At 39.3% G+C, this 20,223-nt stretch overlaps 1 protein-coding gene across 2 annotated transcripts in view; it reads right to left on the bottom strand.

The window, feature by feature from the left end:
* The window catches only part of LOC145353193 (uncharacterized), a 34,160-nt gene extending 22,356 nt beyond the window's left edge, over positions 1–11,804 (bottom strand). For both annotated transcript variants that reach the window (XM_080203685.1, XM_080203686.1), the window contains exons 1-3: positions 11,178–11,804; positions 4,128–4,198; positions 997–1,222 (exon numbers count right to left, since the gene is read on the bottom strand). In XM_080203685.1, coding sequence (XP_080059811.1) covers positions 997–1,222; positions 4,128–4,198; positions 11,178–11,595 — 715 coding nt within the window. In that variant the 5' untranslated portion in view covers positions 11,596–11,804. The remainder of the gene's footprint in view (positions 1–996; positions 1,223–4,127; positions 4,199–11,177) is intronic.
* Between the last annotated feature and the right edge of the window lie 8,419 nt (positions 11,805–20,223).

Below are 20,223 nucleotides of genomic sequence, written 5' to 3'. Positions count from 1 at the left end.
TTTTCCAGCCCATGAAATTCAAACATCAGTAAAAAAAAGAAACAGATAGACAAATTGAATTGTATAATTACAATATTTTACAGCACAAACAGACCATTCAACTACAGGTCTTTCCAGTGTTTCTGCTTCACATGAGTCTCCTACTAATCCAGTTAATCTTAATTTTCTATTCCTTTCTCCCTACGTTTATCGAGTTTCCTCTAAATATACGTGTTATTTGCTTCAAACACTATTTGCAGAACTGAGTTTCTAACCACTTAAGTAAAGACATCTCTCATGAATTTCCGATTAGACTTATTAGTTGAATTATTGGTATTTGACTGAGGTGACCTTCAACAGTCAAACTGGCAAGTATAAGGCTAGCATGAACCATACCAAGGTTGGGACTTCTGGAAAACAGCACAAATAACGACCGTTTATAACCAAGATGAGAAAAAACTCAAACCTCAGAAGTCTATAGCTATACAACAACAATTGTACTTTGATCAGTTGGCATAGTATATCCTAGACTCACTGCAATGCACAAGTACCAGAAAGAAAGAAAGAACTTGCATTTATATAGTGCCTTCCATGTCCTCAGGATGCGTCACAGCAAAATAATTGCTATTTTTGAAACATAGCCACTGTTTTATCATGAGTATAACAGCTAATTGCAAAAGGCAATGAAATAAATGATTGATTTTATTATTAAACGTGATAATTGAAGAATAACTGAACAGAATACTGAAGAAATACTCCGCTCTTCTCCAAATGGTGAAGTGTGATTTTTACATCCACTTGATGGCAGAAAGAGACTTTAAACCAAGTCTCATTTGAAAGAATGCACCTCTGACAGTGCAACATCCCATCAAGCTTTGTACCGAAGTGTCAGCATAGATTACATGCTCAACTTCACAGCATGAACTTGAATCCATGATCTTCAAACTCATTAGTTCACTGGGTTAAGCTGACACTAGAAATAAAACAAGCTGAAATAAATATTTCAAAGTTCTTCACCTTTCAAATCCACAATTTTATTAGAAGTAGATCCTTTCTCTGAAAACAGATCCTGGAAGTATTCACTAACAGCTGCTAACACAGCACGATGAGCTGGATAGGATGTTTTCTCCACTATCAAAGTTACATCACAAAAAAGGCCTTTAGAGCGTTGACTGTTCAATCTCTCAAGCACTTTGGTGCAGTGCGTAGGCAATTCACGAGTTATATGCTTTTCTTCTGAAATCTGCCGGAAAAAAGTACATAAATTTAACTGTTCGCAACAATTTTTCCCCTATTCTGTACAACTTCCAGTTTCATCTTCCTTTTCCCAATTCCAAGAATACCATTCCCCAGTCATGGGAGCAGTGCCCCTGCACTGGTGGTCCAACTTGTCTAACTCTACTACTCAATAATAGTTTTGACTGACTTTTCCACAGATTTTCCCTCTATTCTAATCATCTGAGACATGATCAAATCTCTGCTTGCAGTTTTCCCACGAAGCCTCAAACACAACCAAAAAGTCACAATCACAATCTAACCTTGTTATTTTGTGGTGAAGCACATTAATACATCAAAATGGCAAATGGAACAGACTATATATTCCTACCCAGTATAAATGATCTACATTGGGTGAAATTTATAAAATACTGTGTTTTTGAATTTTAATATTCACTGGGCTCTAAATACCAAAAAAATCACTTTGCATCATTAATGTAACTGCCATAACTCAAAAGAAATGCTCATCAAGTAAACAATTCTACATAAGTGCTGTAGAAATGTTATTGATCAGCCTTTTGTCCAACTGAACAACCATTACGTTCTTCGGTTTATATGAACCCTAATAAAAATTAACATGTTCCTGGGATGCTATGATCCTCTGAACTGGTTTTAGACTTAATTTTGACATTCAAAATGCAAATCTGTCCCCAATAATGGAGTCCTACGTTATTACCCTTTTTTTTAATTCTCTAGTATTCTCTAAGTAAGCACTACAGAATTCTGATGACTTATTTATAACACAAGACTCATTCATTCATCACTCTCTTGTTCATCGTCTTACACTGACTCCTGGTCTAGCAACAACATAATTTTAAAATTCAATCTCTAATAGCCCTGCAATCATTCAAGATCTCTATGCTCCTCCAATTCTGGCCTTGAGTATCCTCAATTTTAGTCACTCTACCTGTGGTGGCTGTGACTTCAATAGTTGCTTTTCTAAAAACCTTTGACAACTTTTATGCAAATAAGTAACAAGTCAAAGAATGAGTGGGAATACATAGAAGGAAAAGATCTGCATTTTGTACTGTGCTTCATTTCAACACACTTGAGCTTTACAGCCAATTCAGAACTTTTGTACTGCCATCAATGTTATAGTTAGGGAATATGGCAGTCAATTTGCATGCAGCCAAGATCCTAACATTACAGAAATTTTAATAACTGGATCATCTGATTTAGTCATATTAGTTGAGGGACAAATATTGGCACAAGAGAAAAATATCCCAGTATTTTTTGGGGTAGTGTTTTGGGTTATTTTACATTCACTCAAGAATGTAGACTGTGGTTTTAAAGTCTCATCCAAAAGTTAAAAACCTCTGCAAATGCAGTTCTTACTTAGTAATGCACTAAATGTCAGTCTCCATTAAGTTTCTGAAGTCGGACTTGAACCTTCAATCCATTCCCACATCTGACATGTGCTTGAGTTCCTGAACTGATGCCTTGTACATGAATTAGGAAGTAGCAGAAATGTTTAATAAATAAAATCTCAGTTTTCACAAAGGAAGTTTTATAATTATCTGAGGATGTAACTGCTATTAACATATGTAAATAGTCTAAAGAAACTATACAAGTTAATGGGAGCAAAAAATCATAGAAGTGGTACAGTGCAGAACAAGGCTATTCAGCCCATCACATCCACACCAGTTTTCCAAATGAGTAATTCATCTAATTGCCACTTCCTGCAATCACCAGGAAAATAACATGCATCCCAGTCTACTGAAAGATATTAGGGAGTCAGCATTAATCATGAATTTCCAAATAACCTTTGGAAACTGGAATTGTACTGAAAGTTAGGAGGGTGATAATGTTATATCTCTCTTCAAAGGTCTAAAGAATAGATCAGGAAATTACATATATTATTCTTTTACCTTGGCTAAACTGGTGCAAAACAAAATTCACAATAAGATAGATAAGTACTTATAAATGACAATTTTTGCTGAACTAATTTAATTAAAATTTGAAGAAGTGTATAAACAGTGTTGTACACGTGAATCTTTGGAGTATATTTGATAGGGTAGGACATAAAATGTATGTATTGGTGTATTCCACTAATATTTCAACTTTTAAAATTCTTAGCTCTGCAAAGAGTCACCCAGATTTGAAACACTAGCTCTGTTCTCTCTCCATAGGTACTGTTAGACCAGCTGATGATTTCTCGCATTTTCTGTTTTGTTTAAAATTCTTATCCTGGTTATCAAATCCTTCCATGATTTCCTCCCACATTATCTCCAATTTTCTCCGGCCCAATAACCTTTTGATATCTCTACACTTCACCAGTTCTGACCTTGTCGTGCATTCCTGATATTGATCACTCCATCACTGGTGGTCGTGTTTTCAAATACGTGGGTCCTCGGCTCTGAAACTCTGCATTTAAACCTCCATCTCTCACTGGTCTCTCTTTCTTTAAAAGTTACCTCTCTGACCAACCCTTTGGTCATCTATCCTAATATCTCCATGTGGGGTTCTATATCAAATTTTGCTCAACAACAGTCATATGAGGCACCTGGAACATTTTACTACATTAAAAGGCACTATGTAAATGCAAGTTATCATTGGCTATTAGAGCTGGGTTGCTTCACCACAAGTTGCAATTTTTAGCAAATGTTACAGCTTAATTTGAAACAGAATTGGATAAATATTTGAAAATAAAAGGAAGGGCAGAGAAATTGAATTAAAACATCTGGCTACAAATGGAGATCTAACACCAAGGTGGACATGATGGACTAAACAGCCTCTAAATCTAACCACGTGGAAATTACTTATGATTGGTGAAGCAAAACAAAGTCCCATGATCATACTGCATTATCTTTTCCACTTCTTCAACTATAACTCACATAAATATAATATAATTTGCTTATTTTCACAACACTTACCAAAGGATTATCTCTCCCACCTTTACACTGATTGCATCCCTGGACATAGTCTCTGATGTCTGGAAACATTCCTGAAATAGATTAAAGAAGCTGCATGAAGAGATACACTGTTAAACAATTTACACTACAGCAAGTTGCTTCAAGTTACATTTGCTGCTGCACCACTTCTTTAAGGTCCTGTCGTCAAACATCCATATAAACTGCATTTAATTTCTGAAGGTATTACAGGGAAACTTGCATTACAATTTTCTAGAACCTCTGAACAAAGAGCAAAGAAAATTACAGCACAGGAATAGGCCCTTCAGCCCTCCAAGGCTGCACTGAACCTACGCCAATTTCTTCCACTCTTCGAGATAGTGTCTCAGTTCAGTCTACAGGTCGTGCAAGTTCTGGTGAACTTGTATTTTTGATTAATATAGTCTCCCCACTAGAGATGCCAATATTCTTAAATTTTCTTCAAGTTCAGGACTGTCAAATAACTGTAAAATAAAGTCAAGAAATTTACAATCAAACAGTTAAATAGCTTAGTCCCGTGCACTGTCAATTTCAAACTATAGGGGACTAAAAAGTATTGGTCAGTGGATTGGTGCTATAGATTTTCAGTGTTCCATTATGTGTTTTTTTTTACATATTTATAGAAAATTATTCTTGCTATTGACAGTGAGTTTTACTTGAAGGTAAAATGAGACACAGCATAGTCAAACTTTCCATTGATTTTACAGTATTCCTAGTTTCCCAGCTCTCACTTTTGGCATATTTGACCTTTTTTTCATAAAATACAATGTTTTGTTTGATTCTCCAAAGCTTATTTCTTGAAATTATTCTTCACATCATTTCAATCTGTGCTAAAAGCTCAATTGCTATTTCAAACTTTACACATTTATCTACATTATCACAATGACTTTTACTGGTAATATTGTAGTCAAGGTTTCAGTTATGCAAAGAACTCCCAAAAAAACATTTCGGTGTCCCTTCTTCACATTAATGAATAAAGATACTCCAACAAAAAATTTGCTGTTTATTCCATAATCTGCATTACAGTGTTGCACATTCTGGATCAACTTGCTATAAACCTGGTATTTCCCTTTCTGATTTTCCTAAACACATTACCAACACATTCACATTACAGACCTATAAAATATTTCCACATTTTGGTAACCGTAAGATCCCATAAGGTCAATTTAACCATTCGTCTTAAAATTCCAATACATAAGTGACCTTGGAAATTCCACTTTGCAAAACAGATCCATTGTATGTTAGCATGTGTCATATATACATGTTGAATCTGAGCATTAGCTTTATCCTGGGCTACAATAGCAACAATTTCTTATACAGAAAGATTATTAATTTGATCTTCAAAGCTACAAAAACAAAGATAGTCTTCAGATATTTTCGTGGAATTGGACTGTTGCTGGAAAGGCCAGCATTTGTTGTCCATCCCAAACTGTCCTCAATAAGGTGATGAGTCAGTTTCTTGACCTGTTGCAGTCCATGACGTGTATATACACACAGTGTGATATTCAAGAATGTTTACCCAGTGAAGGGACAGTGACATTGTTCCCAGTCGGATCATGTACAACTTGGAGTGGAACATTCAGGTGGTGGTGTTCCACATCCTCTGCCCGTGTTCCTTCTTGATGGCAGAAGTCACAGGTTTGGAAAATGATGTTGAAGGAGCCCAACTAGTTGCTGCAGTGCATCTTATAGATGTTAACACTGCGCTGGTTAGTGGTGGAGGGAGAAAACGTTTAAAGCGACGGAGCAATGATCAAGCCACTGCTTTATCATGTACAGCATCAAGTTTCTTTAGTGTGGTATTGTATTCATCGAGGCAAATGGAAACTTGCACCTTGTAGAAATGGACAGGCTTTAGGAGTCAGAAGATGAGTTACTCTCAGCAGAATTCCCAGCCTCTGACCTGGTCTTCAACCACCATATTTAAACAGAGCCTTTCAACATTATTTGCAGTGGTTGTTTCATTCTTTCCATACATCAACCCAAGATTGCGATGCTGTTTCCCACAAGTCCTGACCTCAATTCTGTAGTCAGCTTCTGTGGGACTCAATAAGTTTAACATAATGAGGTAGTCAGAACTTCAGGACAACTCAGCTTGAAATTTTGCCTTTTTCATTCCTTAGAATTCATTATAACTTGTCTCACGTCCTTCTGTTATTATTTATTTTATGAGATCTCTCGCTTTATACAGAAATAGTCCTCTTCTCCATTAACAATTATGAAATTTTCTTATCCAAGAAATCACCTTTGAGTGTGGTCAATGGGTAAAAAGATATTTCTGTAGAGAAGTTTTGGTCAAAGTTACTTGATCTTTACTGTTCATAAGAACACAAAGTGCAAGCTACTCCCTAGTGCAACCCAATTCTTTATGCTTCCATAACATCTTTCTCCTCCCAAAAATAGTCCACTCCTCTTGTCCACGTTCTGCATAAGTTAACTAATTCTAAGTTTTTCTATGCTGATCTACACTGTCCTTTGCTTTTGGAGTGTTAAGCAATTCAAAAACATTTTGGTAAATATGTTCAACATTCTTAAATTAGTAAAAAAGCTCCTTGAGTCTATTTCTCCAAAGAAAGAAGCTCAGACTCTAACATTTCCTCAGAGATCCGCGTCTCACATTAGACTTTACTTTTGAGTGTCTTTTTTTATGCTGTTTGCAATATTAGATTATCCTGATGCTGGCCAGAACTCTATACATTATTCCAAGTACGGTCATACGGGCACCTTGTACAGATTAATCAACACCTCCAGGATGTTGTGCTCAATCCCTCTGCCTATAAATCCAAACATCCAGTTAGATTTTGTTGCTGTCATATGCAATAGCAGTGTTCAGTTATGTTATCAACTAGAATCTCTAAATCCCGCACTACATCCTGTACCCTATATAGCTATCTAGATTTTACTACCATTGTCTTATTTCAGAGTCTCATTAGTTTTGACAGGGTTGGATAGAATGGATAGAGTCTTTTTCTCAAGGTTGAAGGGTCAATTACTCAGGGGCATAGGTTGAAAGCAAGAGAAGGAAAGGTTGAAAGAGATGCAAGGGGCAAGTTTTTCACAGAGGGTGGTGAGTGCCTGGAATACGCTGCTGGAGGTGGTGGAGGAAGCAAATTCTATAACAATGTTCAAGAGGCATCTGGATAGATACATGAATAGACAAGGAAGAGAGAAAGTGACCATTTATGAAGATGTAACACGTGCTTTGACAGAGGGGAACTGGTGTATGTGGTGTTTTTAGATTTCCAGAAGGCATTCGATAATGTGCCTCACAAAAGAATGCTGCAGAAGATTAAGGTACATGGAGTTGGGGGTAAAACGTTAGCGTGGATTGAGGATTGGCTATCTAACAGGAAGCAGAGAGTTGGAATAAATGGGTGCTTTTCTGGTTGGCAGTTGGTGACTAGTGGCATGCCGCAGGGATCGGTGCTGGGGCCTCAACTGTTTACAATATACATAGATGAACTGGAAGAGGGTACTGAGCGTAGGGTAACAAAGTTTGCTGATGACACAAAGATGAGTGGGAAAGCAAATTGCGTGGAGGATGCGGAATGTCTGCAAAGAGATTTGGATAGGCTGTGAGTGGGTGAGGATCTGGCAGATGGAGTATAATGTTGGCAAGTGTGATGTTATCCACTTTGGAAGGAATAATAGTAAAATGGACTATTATTTAAATGGTGATAAATTACAACATACTACTGTGCAGAGGGACTTGGAGGTCCTTGTGCATGAATCGCAAAAACTCAGTTTGCAGGTGCAGATGATCAAGGCGGCAAATAGAATGTTGGACTTTATAGCAAGCGGGATGGAATATAAAAGCAGGGAGGTCTTGCTGCAATTGTACAAGGTACTGGTGAGGCCGCAACTACAGTACTGTGTGCAATTTTGGTGCCCTTATTTGCGAAAGGATATATTGGCCTTGGAGGGAGTACAGAGAAGGTTCACCAAGTTGATACTGGAGATGAGGGGGTTAACTTATGTGGAAACATTGAGTAGATTGGGCTTGCACTCATTGGAGTTTAGAAGGCTGAAGGGTGATCTTATAGAGACATATAAGAAAATGAAGGGGCTAGATAGCGTACAGGCAGAGAGGTTCTTTCCACTTAGAAAGGAAACAAGAACTAGAGGACACAGCCTCAAAATAAGAGGGAGTCAGTTTAGAACACAGTTGAGAAGGAACTTCTCTTAGAGGGTAGTGAATCTCTGGAATTCTCTGCCCATTGAAGTGGTGAAGGCTACCTCGTTAAATATGTTTAAGTCACAGGTAGATAGATTTCTGATTGATAAGGGAATTAAGGGTTACGGGGAGCAGGCGGGTAAGTGGAACTGAACCACTTTCAAATCAGCCACGATCTTACTGAATGGCGAGGCAGGCTCGAGGGGCTAGATGGCCTACTCCTGCTCCTATTTCTTATGACCATGTAGAGACAAGAAAATATTAGAGAGACATCTGTGTCAGCATAGACTTGGTGGGCCGAAGAGCCTGCTCCTGTGCAGTACTGTTCTTTAGTCTATTAGCTTATAGTTGCACATGTTAAATGCCATTTACCACTTTTCAGCTCACCTACTTAGATTGTTTTTAATTCGTTTTCCTGAAGCTATCCCTTCATTCTCCAATTTAAAGATCTTTGGCTGTCACCAATTAAAAGGCTCCAAGTGTTATGTAGTATTTGTTGCACACTTGTTACTTGCCTGAAGATTTGCTTTACTTCCCAAGTAAACATGTAGTATCTCAAATGACCAGCAATCAATCTTCACCCTAATACAATCTTGGAATCAAGTTCCAAAGCTTTGCTGCAAATAAGATCACTTTCTCCACATGAAACACTCCTGTCAACTCATTCTCAGTGGTGACTCAAACTTGGAAGGCGCATCAATTGATCACATCTAAGTCCATTCAAATTCTTCACATGAAATGGGATGGTATATATTCAACACTCCCTAAGTTTAGTATTGCAGATCAAGCTATTTAATGGAAAGAAAAGTCAGTAATCAAAACGTTTGAAGAATGCAGTCCACATGCAATCGTGGATCAACTCAAGTGTTATTGTCCATTCCATGGCACATTTCTGGTCACAAACTCCTTGGGCAACAAATCAGAGCCTGGAAATTCATCCTATGGACACTCCCCGTTCTCAAATAATTTGGAATTTTATAAGAAACTAGCCTTTGCTATCATACTGCAATAATAGTTTCCTGCCACTAGAGGCTCTTAATGAGCTACCCAAACAGTAGAGCCCGCAAGTGATAGAAAATACTGAAGTAGGTACTAGAACTACAGGCTTCTTAAATATTTTGTATGTGCACTTTTTTTCTAAGCAAAGAGCCAACTGCATAGAAAGAGGAACTGAAATTACATTCACCGTTAAGTCATTACCAAGGTTATGAAACATTCAATTAGAATTATGAAAAGTATTATTTGGACAGGAGATGGATCAGATTTCCAAACAAACATGACACCATGAACCCAGGCTGTCCACACAAACTCTAGCTACATCACTTCCTTCATACCACAGGAAGCTTGACTCTCAAAACTGCAAAGTAATCTAAATTTCCTCCCATCACTGAACATAAGGGGTTTATGTTTTCCAGCTTGTTGGCATCCTCTCACCATTCTTAGAATTCCACATACTCTTCTCTTCCCCCAACGCCCACCCCTACCACCCCCACCCCCCCCAAACACACCCACACACACGCGTCACTCCATTGAGTTCTCTATCTGATTAGACTTTCAGAAGTGCCTAGTTTCCCAGAAACAAGCTGGGGCAGGAAACAACCTCAGCTCAAATCTCTCCTCCTGAAACTCTAGCAGGCATTTCAACAGCACCAATGTTAACTGCATGGGATTATTCCTGACCGCTCATTCTCTGGGTCTCAAAAACTTTTAGGGAAACTTGAGGGCGAAAAAAAACAGGGAAGTCAGTAGTTTAACAATGCAGATAGAACTTAAAGTCAAGGTCCAGAAAATTGGTCATTATGCAGACAAACTTTAATGATAAGACAATATTTGTTCACACCCAACTTGGAGAGTATTTTGTTTTAAAAATTCCTTCACTGAAAATAATAGGTGGAAGGGCAGAGACAGAAAATCTGGATGTTGCCATGACTCCAAGAAGCATTTGAAGCATCAAACCAATTCCATAAGTTGGAGTCAAAACATTTCATGGGTCTCCTCCCGCCTCCCCCCCCAACCCGTCTCAAGTTTTGAACCTAAACCCAGAAAACCTGTGATATGACAAAACATCAGATCTAGTGAGCAAGAGTCCAGATCTTCTTGGAAGAAAAGTTGCCCGAAAGAAATACTGGTGAAAAATTTAAGTTTACATTCCAGCACAGGGGTTTTGTTTTAGGATTTAAAAAAGGGAGGGGGGGAGAGAAAAGAGAGTCACATTATAGCACAGATACTTCCAGCAGTAACTAACCAGCCTCTCATTTCTCCAAGGGAGGTGGAAATATTGGTGAAGACATTGACTTTGCATTTCAGCTTGAGGAGAGGGGGGCTGTTTCAAGACAAAATAAGGACGAGGGAAAGAAGATCACATTAAAGTAGAGATATTTCCAACAGTAACCAACCAGCCAGCCTCTCTGAGATTCTCTTTTCTTTAAAGCAGGTAGAAATATTGGCGAAGATTTTGGCTTTGCATTCCAAGGGGAGGGTGTTGTTTCAAGATTTTAAAAAAAGGGATGAGGGGAGGAAGATAACATTTTAAGCACAGATACATCCATCAGTAACCAACTAGCCTTTCTCGAGTTTGCTTTTCTCCCAAGGCAAGTGGAAATACTGATGAAGACTCTACGCTCCAGCTTGGAGGGTTTTGTTTCGAGACAAAATAAGGGTGAGGAGGAGGAAAAAGAAAATCACATTAAAGCGCAGATATTTCCGTCAGTGGCCAACCAGCCTCTCTGCGGTTTGCTTTTTTCTAAGGGGGGTGAAAATATTGTTGAAGATGTTGACTTTGCACTCCAGCTTTGGGGGGAGGGGAGATATAAAACAGACAAAATAAACTTCTGGAAACTGGAGTCAGGCGAGTGACCCACCTTCCCACCAGTAGTTCTCGGAGACATTTTTGTACGTCTCCTCCATGGTGCAGTGGCGGTGCCCGGCGGCCGGCTGCCGGTGGAAGGCGGCGATGACATCCCGCCGCTGCTCCTCCGCGGCGGCCAGCAGCACCTCGGTGTAACTGGTGGCCCCTCGCTCCAGCCGCTTGCGGTACAGGGTGCCGTCGATCAGCTCGTAGCCGGAGGCCGCCCAGCAGGAGGCAGCGGCGCTGGCGGCGGTGGGAGCCAGTCTCCTTCCAGAATGTTCCTCCTCCTCCTCATCCTCTTCTTCCTCGCCGCCCTTCCCCTGCTCCCTTCGGCCGCCTCCTCCTCTCTCCGAGCCGGGGAAAGGCGGCTCATCCCTGTCCTTTAAATACCGGCTGGTCACCACCTCGTACGTGCCGCTGTCGCCGGCCATTTTCCAGGCCCCTTCGCTTCTATTTAATAAATTAATTAGTTGGTTCTTCTTTGGTGCCTTTATTTTTTTTTCTCTCAATTTTTTTTCCCTCAGAATTAATAACGTCGCGGGTCACTTGCTCCCTCTCTCTTTCTTTTTAAATGATTAATTTACTCAATACCTCCCTCACTGGCCAAAAGCCGCGGAGACAACTCGGGCCTCAGAGAAAAAAAAACTCTTGGAGTTGCCTCTCTCGTCCGCCCCGCCGACCCCTTTATATAACCTCGGACTCATCCTAGCTTGATGGGCGGCCAGCCAATTGCGTCGTTCCTCGCAGCCGATTGGAATGTCCCAGGTGTTCGCGCCTCTCTATTGGTCAGCGGGTGGAGACAGGGGGCGTAGCCGAGTGACGAGCGTCACTCCACTATCAGGGTCGGTTGTCCCGGCACTCCGTCTTGGTGGCTCTGAGGTGTAAGATGCCACGCGCCAGGCATTCAGTCAAGTGGTCTTGAGCCTTCCATGCATTGTCCATGCTGCAAGCTCAATTCTTTCGATCCTTCTTCTTAACCGCCTACCACTCCTCTGTCCCAAAATGCATGTTCATATGTTTTTCTTTCTTTGACCGTCGCATGCAAAAAAACTTTTGAGGTGGATTAGTTCTATCCATTTTGATCATTACTTTGGTCGAATGGAACGACCTCATATTAAGTTCGATGGCACAGTGGTTAGCGCACCACAGGTTCGATTCCTAGTTTGTGTTGAGTTTGCATGTTCTCCCCGTGTCAGGGTTTTCATCGGATGCTCCAGTTTCCTCCTACCGTCAGGTTGCTAGTTCGTTGCATTGGCCATGGATTTTTTCTCCCTCAGTGCCCTTGAACAGGTGCTGGAGTGTGGTGACTAGGGGATTTTCACAGTAACTTCATTGCTTTATTGTAACACTAATAAATAACTTTAAACTTGGTTGAGCTTTCTCTCCACCTTACCTCTGTAACAATACATTATGCACCCTCTCCTTTCCTTCTCAATGTACGATATGCTTTGTCTGTATAGTGAAAGAAATAATACATCAGCTTTAACAAAGAGTCATCTGGACTCAAAATGTAAGCTCTTTTCTCTCCTTACAGATGCTGTCGGATCTTAAAGTTTGTTTATTGGTCACAAATAAAGCTTACATTAATGCTGCAATGAAGTTACTGTGAAATTCTCCTAGTTGCCACCTGTTCGGGTCAAAGCACCTAACCAACATGACTTTCAGAATGTGAAAGGAAACCAGAGCGTCCAAAGGAAACCTACATAGACACAGGGAGAACATGCAAACTCCACACAGATAGTGAGCCAAGCTGGGAATCGAATCCAGGTCCCTGGCACTCTGAGGCAGCAGTGATAATCACTGTGCCACCATGCCACCCTGAGATTTTCCAGCATTTTCACTTTTGGTTTCAGATTTCAGCATCCGCAGTAATTTGTTTTATCCATTATTTTAAACTATACATTTCATATATACCAATACATATGACAATAATAAATCAAATCAAAAAATAAGGCAGGGAGGGTTTTTGTACTTCTACAGATATTTTTTTCTACATGAACAGAGCCAGCACCCAGTGGTGTTTTGTTTTTCAACGTAGCATAAGGGTGGCAGATGACAGTTTCCAGGAGGAGAGGTTGTTTTTAATAGGGCAGTTGTCCTTTGCCAAATAAACTTCCTTAACCTGAAGAAAAGTTGCAATGAAGACAATCAATGCACACATACAAAGGGAGACATGTAAACCAGCCCAAAGATTCTCTGAGACTATCAGTCATGTAATAAAAGCAGAAATGCTCAAATCTCACAGCAGACTCTCTCAGCAGCTGGTAAAATATGGCTCCATTCTTTCAAATACAAGCCCTTTGTAAAACAAATGTATGTTAAAATAAAGATGCACTGGGTTTCTATCCTTCAATCGTTTGAAGAAGGAAGGACTTGCATTTATTTAATGCCTTTCATGACGTCAGGATGTTCCAAAGCCCTTTACAGCCAATTAATTACTTCTGAAGGTTATCAATGCTGTAATGTAGGACAGTGTATTTGTGTACTGTAAATTCCTACCCCACAAGCAGCAATGTGATAAGTGACCAGGTAATTTCATTTTGTGACATTGGTTGAGTGCTCAATATTGGACAGGACACCATACTCATGTCTTGAGCTCTTCAAAATAGTCCCATGGGATTTCTTATGCCCAATTGAGACAGCAAGCCAAATCTTGGTTTAATGTGAATGATAGCCCTTCTGACCATGTGGTGCTCCCTCAATGCTGCACTGTAACCAAGATTTGTGTGCACAAGTTTCAAGAGGACCTGGGTTCTGACAACTGAGCCATGGCTGATTCTGTTTACAATGATCTGAAATGGGAAAAGTAACATATGAACAATGGGAATACATATTCCCTTAATTTGGAAAACATACTTTCCATGATCTGAATAACTGACAATACTTAAATGTTCAACTTCCCACTTCAAGGAAGTAAAGTGTACCATATCAACCAACAGAACCTGTAATTTTATTATCAATGTTGTTGTACAAAATGCTCACCTCTAGCATAATTAGGTCTGGATGAATTCAGAATGGAAACATGCCAATAACCTTCTACAATACAATATATTTTGTTGATGCACTTCGATTACTTTAGGTGGAAATATATCAAATAATGTCCCCACTAGTTTCCCACATTACATACCATAAGAGTGGCTGCACTTTAAAAGTATTTCATCAACTTGAAGTGTATGATGCCCTGAAGATGTGAATGGCATTATATTTATCTAAGTTCCTTCTTTCTTTTTCTCATGGGGACCTAGGTGTCCTTGTACATGAATCACAGGATGTTAACTTATAGATACATCAAGCAATTGGGAAGACAAATAGTGTATTAGCTTTGGCTACGAAGGGATTGAAGAATAAGTGAAGAAGTCCAACTACCATTATACAAGTCAGGAGAGATGAAATGACAGAAGAGGTGGTGGTACATGGCAAGAAGAGTGGTAACAGAACAAGTAAGGAAACAAAAGATGTGAATAGACAAGATGTGAAAGCCACAATGCTACCATTCAAAAGCAAAAACAAGAGTAAAGTGAGACTATAATCGAAACTTACAAAGATAATTGACACATAACAAGACCTCAGATTACAGTCTGAAGTTTTTGAACTCAGAGTTGAGTGTGGTTTGTCCTGGTAAATTGTGTAACTGGCCATGAATAGGGCTTTAAACAATTGGGAGGTAGGGTGTGTATCAGGCAAAGGGACAATTAAAAATCCAGTGAAAAGGTTGAGGTGAAGGAAAAATATTTCAATGTGGAAAAATCAGGACAGGAAGGAACAGATAGCCTAATGGTTATAGTACATCTACAAGTACAACCCATGCAGGAAATAGTCAGAAAAAAATAAAATTATGACTTCAAGTTGAAAATATGGGCTTTAAGAATGAAATTAAACATGTGAAGCATTTCCAATGAGATAAATGACACAAATAGAGATAGATGGTTTAGATCAAATTGCCACAAAGGAAACATGGTTGCAAGGTGAACAAGCTGGGAAATACAGGGTATTTCAGGGTAAATTCAGGGACACAACATCTTGAAAAGATAGACAGAATATACTAAAAGGAGGTATAGCCTTGAAAGTAAAGGTTGGCATAAGGGCATTAGTGAGAAAAGGCTTTGGCTCAGAAGATTGCAAAGAACAATCAGTATAGGTGGAGAGTTAGAATAACAAGAGTTAGAAAATACTGGTGTGAGTAGTTCATAAGTCCTTTGACAATAGTTATACAATTGGTCAGAGCACTAAATAAGAAATTATTGGAGAATGCAACAAAGGCAATGTGGGTGACTTTAATCTTCATAAAGAACAGAACCAATCAAATGGCAAAGGTGGTCTGGATAATAAGTTTGTAGACTATTTTCATGACAATTTTTTGGCACTAATCCTTGTGCAATTAACCCAGGGATATGGCTATTTTGATCTCATGTTATGTAATGAGGTAAGGTTAATTAGTAACCATATCGTAAAAAAACTGACGTGAAATAGTGATAATAATACAATTGAAATCCTTATTAAGCTTGAAAGTGACATATTGGAGTGCCAAACAAGAATCTTAAACATCAAAAAATGCCAATTACATAGGTGTGAGGGAGAACTGGTGAAGGTTGATTGGGTCAAGAGACTAAAAATTATGATAGTCTGTAAATAACTCATAAACTCATTGTGGTAAATAAGTTGTGGGAAATATTTAAAGAAACAATTCCAAAAAAAATAAAAAGACCTTTATAATCTTGCAAAGAACAGTACTAAATCTGAGGACTGGGAGCTTTTAGAAACAAGCAAAGGGCCACCAAAAAGCTGATCATGTTATGATGCACTGTTATATTACAAATTGTTAGAAAAACTGTTTAAAATACATTCACTATATCCCTTAATTCTCTAAGAGACCAAACACCTTTATATCTTATCCTGAAATATATACAATGATGGAGCATTCACAACCTCTGAGCCAGAGAGTTCTAAAGATTCACAATGCTTTACATGAAGAAATTTCTCCTCATCTTAATCCTAAATGATCACCTCCTTATCCAGAAAATGTGCCCAGTGTTTTAGGTTGTCTAGCCAGGTAATTTCATTTTGTGACATTGGTTGAGAGCTCAATATTGGATAGGGAAAGCTCATAGTATGTATTTTGATGATGCCTTTTAGAATCTCGTATGTTTGAATGAGATCACCACTTACTCTTCTAAATGCTAGAGAACAAAAACTCTTATTTACACAGTTTCTCATCATAGGACAAACCCCTCATGCCAGGGACCAACCTAGTAAGCTTTCAATGTATCGCCTCCAGTGAAAATATATCTTCCCTTAAATATGGAGACCAAAACAGCACAATATTCCAGACCTGGTCTCCCCCAAAACCTTGTACAAATGTAGCAATATTTATTTATTCTTGTACTCCAATCCCCCTGCAATAAAAGCCAATATATCATTTGCCTCACTAATTTCTTGCTGCACCTGCATACTAACTTTCTATGTTACATGTACAAATACATCCAGGTCCATCTTAACATCAAACATTGACAAATTTCACATATTCCGCTTTTCCATTCTTATGACCCAAGTACTTTCCCACATCAAACACCATCTGCCATCTTGTTGCCCACTCACAGAACTGTCTATATCCCTTTGCAACTCTTTGCACCTGCTCTCAGCATACATTTTCATCTAACTTTATATTTTTGGCAAATTTAAGTAAATTACTTTCTGAGTCCTTTGTTTAAGTCATTAATATAGTGTACATCACTGAGACTGCAGTGTTAGTCCTTGTGGCACTCCACTAATCACAGCTTGTCAGCTTGAAAATGTCCAATTTATTTCCCGTCTGTTAACTAATCCTCTATCATGCCAATATATTATCCCCAACTTCACAGAGTCTTTTCAGTGCAACAGGCTATTTGACTCAGCAAATCTGCACTGGCTCTCTAAAAGAGCACTCTACCGTATCCCACTCCCCTGTCTTATTCTTGTAACCTTACACATTCTTTCTTTTCAGAGGGCAATCTGATTCCCTTTCGAATACCTCGATCGAACCTGCCTCCACCACCATCTCAGGAAGTTTGTTCTAGGCTCCAACACTCTCTGGGTGAAATAATTTTTGCCAAATATTTTGAATCTTGAACATAGGAACTAAAAGCAGGAGTAGGCCATCTGGCCCCTTGAGCCTGCTGCGCCATTCAGTAAGATCATAGCTGATCTTTTGAATTTGAATGGAAACAGTTTCTCACTATTTACCCTGCATTACCCTACAAAGCATTCGACAAGGTCCCATGTAAGAGATTAGCATGTAGAAGTAAAGCTCATGGGATTGGGGGTAGCGTATTCAGATGAATAGAAAACAGGTTTCAGACAGAAAGAAAAGTAGGAATAAACTGGTTTTTTTCCAAGTGACAGACAGTGACTAGTGGGGTTCCGCAGGGATCAGTATTAGTACGCCAGATGTTCACAATATATATGAACAATTTAGATGAGGAAGCTAAATGTGATATCCCCAAATTTGCAGATGAGACAAAAGTCAGTGGAAAGGTGACCTGTGAGAAGGATGCAGCGATGCATCAGTGTGATTTGGACAGGTTGGGTGAATGGGCATATGCATGGCAGATGCAGTATAATGTGGATAAATGTGAGGTTATCCACTTTGGTAGCAATATCAGGAAGGCAGATTATTATCTGAATAGCTACAGATTGAGAGAGGGGAAAGTGCAACAAGACTTTGGTATCATTGTATACCTGTCGATGGAAGTAAGTGTGTAAGTGCAGCACGTAGTGAAGAAAGCACACAGTATGTTGGCCCTCATTGTGAGAGGATTCGAGTACAGGAGCAGGAATGTCTTGCTGCAGTTATACACGGCTTTATTGACATTGTATGCAATTGTGATCTCCTTATCTGAGGAGTGATGTTCTTGCCATAGGGGGAATCCAGAGAAAGTTCATGAGATTGATTCATCGGGTGACAGGACTGACGTATGAGGAGAGATTTGAGTCAGTTGAATTATATTCATTGGATTTTAGAAAGATGAGGGGAGATCTCATATAAACCTATTAAAATTCAAACAGGATAAGATAAAGTAGACGCAGGAAGGTTGTTCTCGATGGTGAGGAGTACAAAACCAGGGGTCACATTCCAAGAATACAGGTGAATCAATTAGGACTGAGATAGGAAGAAATTTCTTCACCCAGAGAGTGGTGAGCCCATGAGATTCTCTATCATAGAAAGCAGTGGAGGCCAAAACATTGATGTGGGGGGAAAGCAGGAACGTTACTAATTTAGATGATTAGCCATGATCAAAATGAATGGAGGAGCTAGCTTCACAGAGTAAATGGCCTACTCCTGCTCCTGTTTTCTATGCTTCTGTGTTTCTATACCTCTCAGGATTTTGAAAACTTCTATGATGTCTCCTTTTAGCATTCTTTCCTCCAAGGAAAACAGTCCCAATCCCTTCAATTTATCCTCACAGCTACAGTTGTTTATCGTTGTGCTCCGGTTGTATCACAGTTTGGTATGGCTCCTGCTCTGCTCAAGATGCTTGGAACTACAAAAGGTCATGAATGTAGCCCAATCCATCACGCAAACCAGTCTCCCATCCATTGACTCTGTTTATACTTCCCACTACCTCGGCAAATCAATGAGCATAATTAAGGACCCCACACACCCTGGACGTTCTCTCTTCCACCTTCTTCCTTCAGGAAAAAGATACAAAAGTCTGAGGTCACATACCAACTGACTCAAGAACAGCTTCTTCCCTGCTGCTGTCAGACTTTTGAATGGACTTACCTTGCATTAAGCTGATCTTTCTTTACGCCCCAGCTATGACTCTAACACTACATTCTGCACGTTCTCATTTCCCTCTCTATGAACAGCATGTTTTGTCTGTATAGCGCACAAGAAACAACACTGCATGTTAATACATGTGACAATAATAAATCAAATCAAATCTCTCCAATGCCTTTCCATCCTTACTCATGCATATTGCCCAGAACGGGATGCAGTACTCCAAATGAGGCCTAACTAGTGTCTATACAAGTTCAACAAGTCCTCCAGACTCTTATACTCAACTCCCCTATTAATAAAGCTGAAGATACCATAGTGTTTGTTAACTATAATCTCAACTTGCCCTCCCACCTTCTCATGTACATATATATATACCAAGTAGCTCTATTCCTGCACTTTCTTTAGAGTTCCTCCCCTTGTATTATGCTGTCTCTCCATATTTTTCCCATCAAAATGAATCACCTCACACTTCTCTGTATTGAACTTCATCTGTCACTCGTCTGCCTAATCCACCAATAAACCTGTCCTTTTGAAATTCAAAACAACTTTTCCAATCTTGCATCATCTGCAAATTCTGAAGTCATGCCCTGAATAGCATATTATTGGTCATTAATATATATTGGGAAGAGCAAGGGTCCCAACACTGACCCTTGGAGAAGGCCACTACAAATCTTTTTCCAATCTGAAAAACAACTAGCTATCACTATTCTTTGTTTCCTGTCACTCAGCCAATTTCTGATCCAAGTTCCACTTTATTTCATGAGCTAGAATGTTGCCCGCACAGTTGCTGTATGGCACAAGTTTCTAATTTGTGTACTAATCTTTTGTGTGGCACCTTATTAAATGCTATTTTGGAAATCCAAGTATGCTGCATCTACTGGTTCCTATTGAAGGTAATTGTTAAGACTCCCTTAATAATAAATTCCAACATTCCCCCAATGATTGACATCAAGCTAACTGGCCAGTAGTTTCCTACTTTTCTCTTCTTTCCTGAAATAGTGGTGTTACATTTGATAACTGCCAATCAGCTGCGGAATGTTCTAGAATCTAGGGAATTTTGGAAAATTGTCACATGACTATCACTTATAGAACACTAGGATTGTAGGCCAAAAATATATGGTGATATGTTGGATTTTAATCCCTCAAATTTCCCCAATACTTTTTTTCTGCTGATATTAAGTACTTTATTTACTCACACTTCTTTCCACCCTATGTTACCATCTATTTCTGGCATGTAAAGTGTGTTTCTACTCTGAAGACAGATACAAAGGGATTTTCTGGCTGCGCTCATCCCAAGACCAGA

This window comes from Carcharhinus amblyrhynchos, chromosome 15 (assembly GCF_965287045.1).
Source record: "Carcharhinus amblyrhynchos chromosome 15, sCarAmb.v2.hapA, whole genome shotgun sequence".
Taxonomy (NCBI): Eukaryota; Metazoa; Chordata; class Chondrichthyes; order Carcharhiniformes; family Carcharhinidae; genus Carcharhinus; species Carcharhinus amblyrhynchos.
Note: the sequence above shows the minus strand (reverse complement) of the source record. Positions and strands in the feature narration are given on the sequence as shown.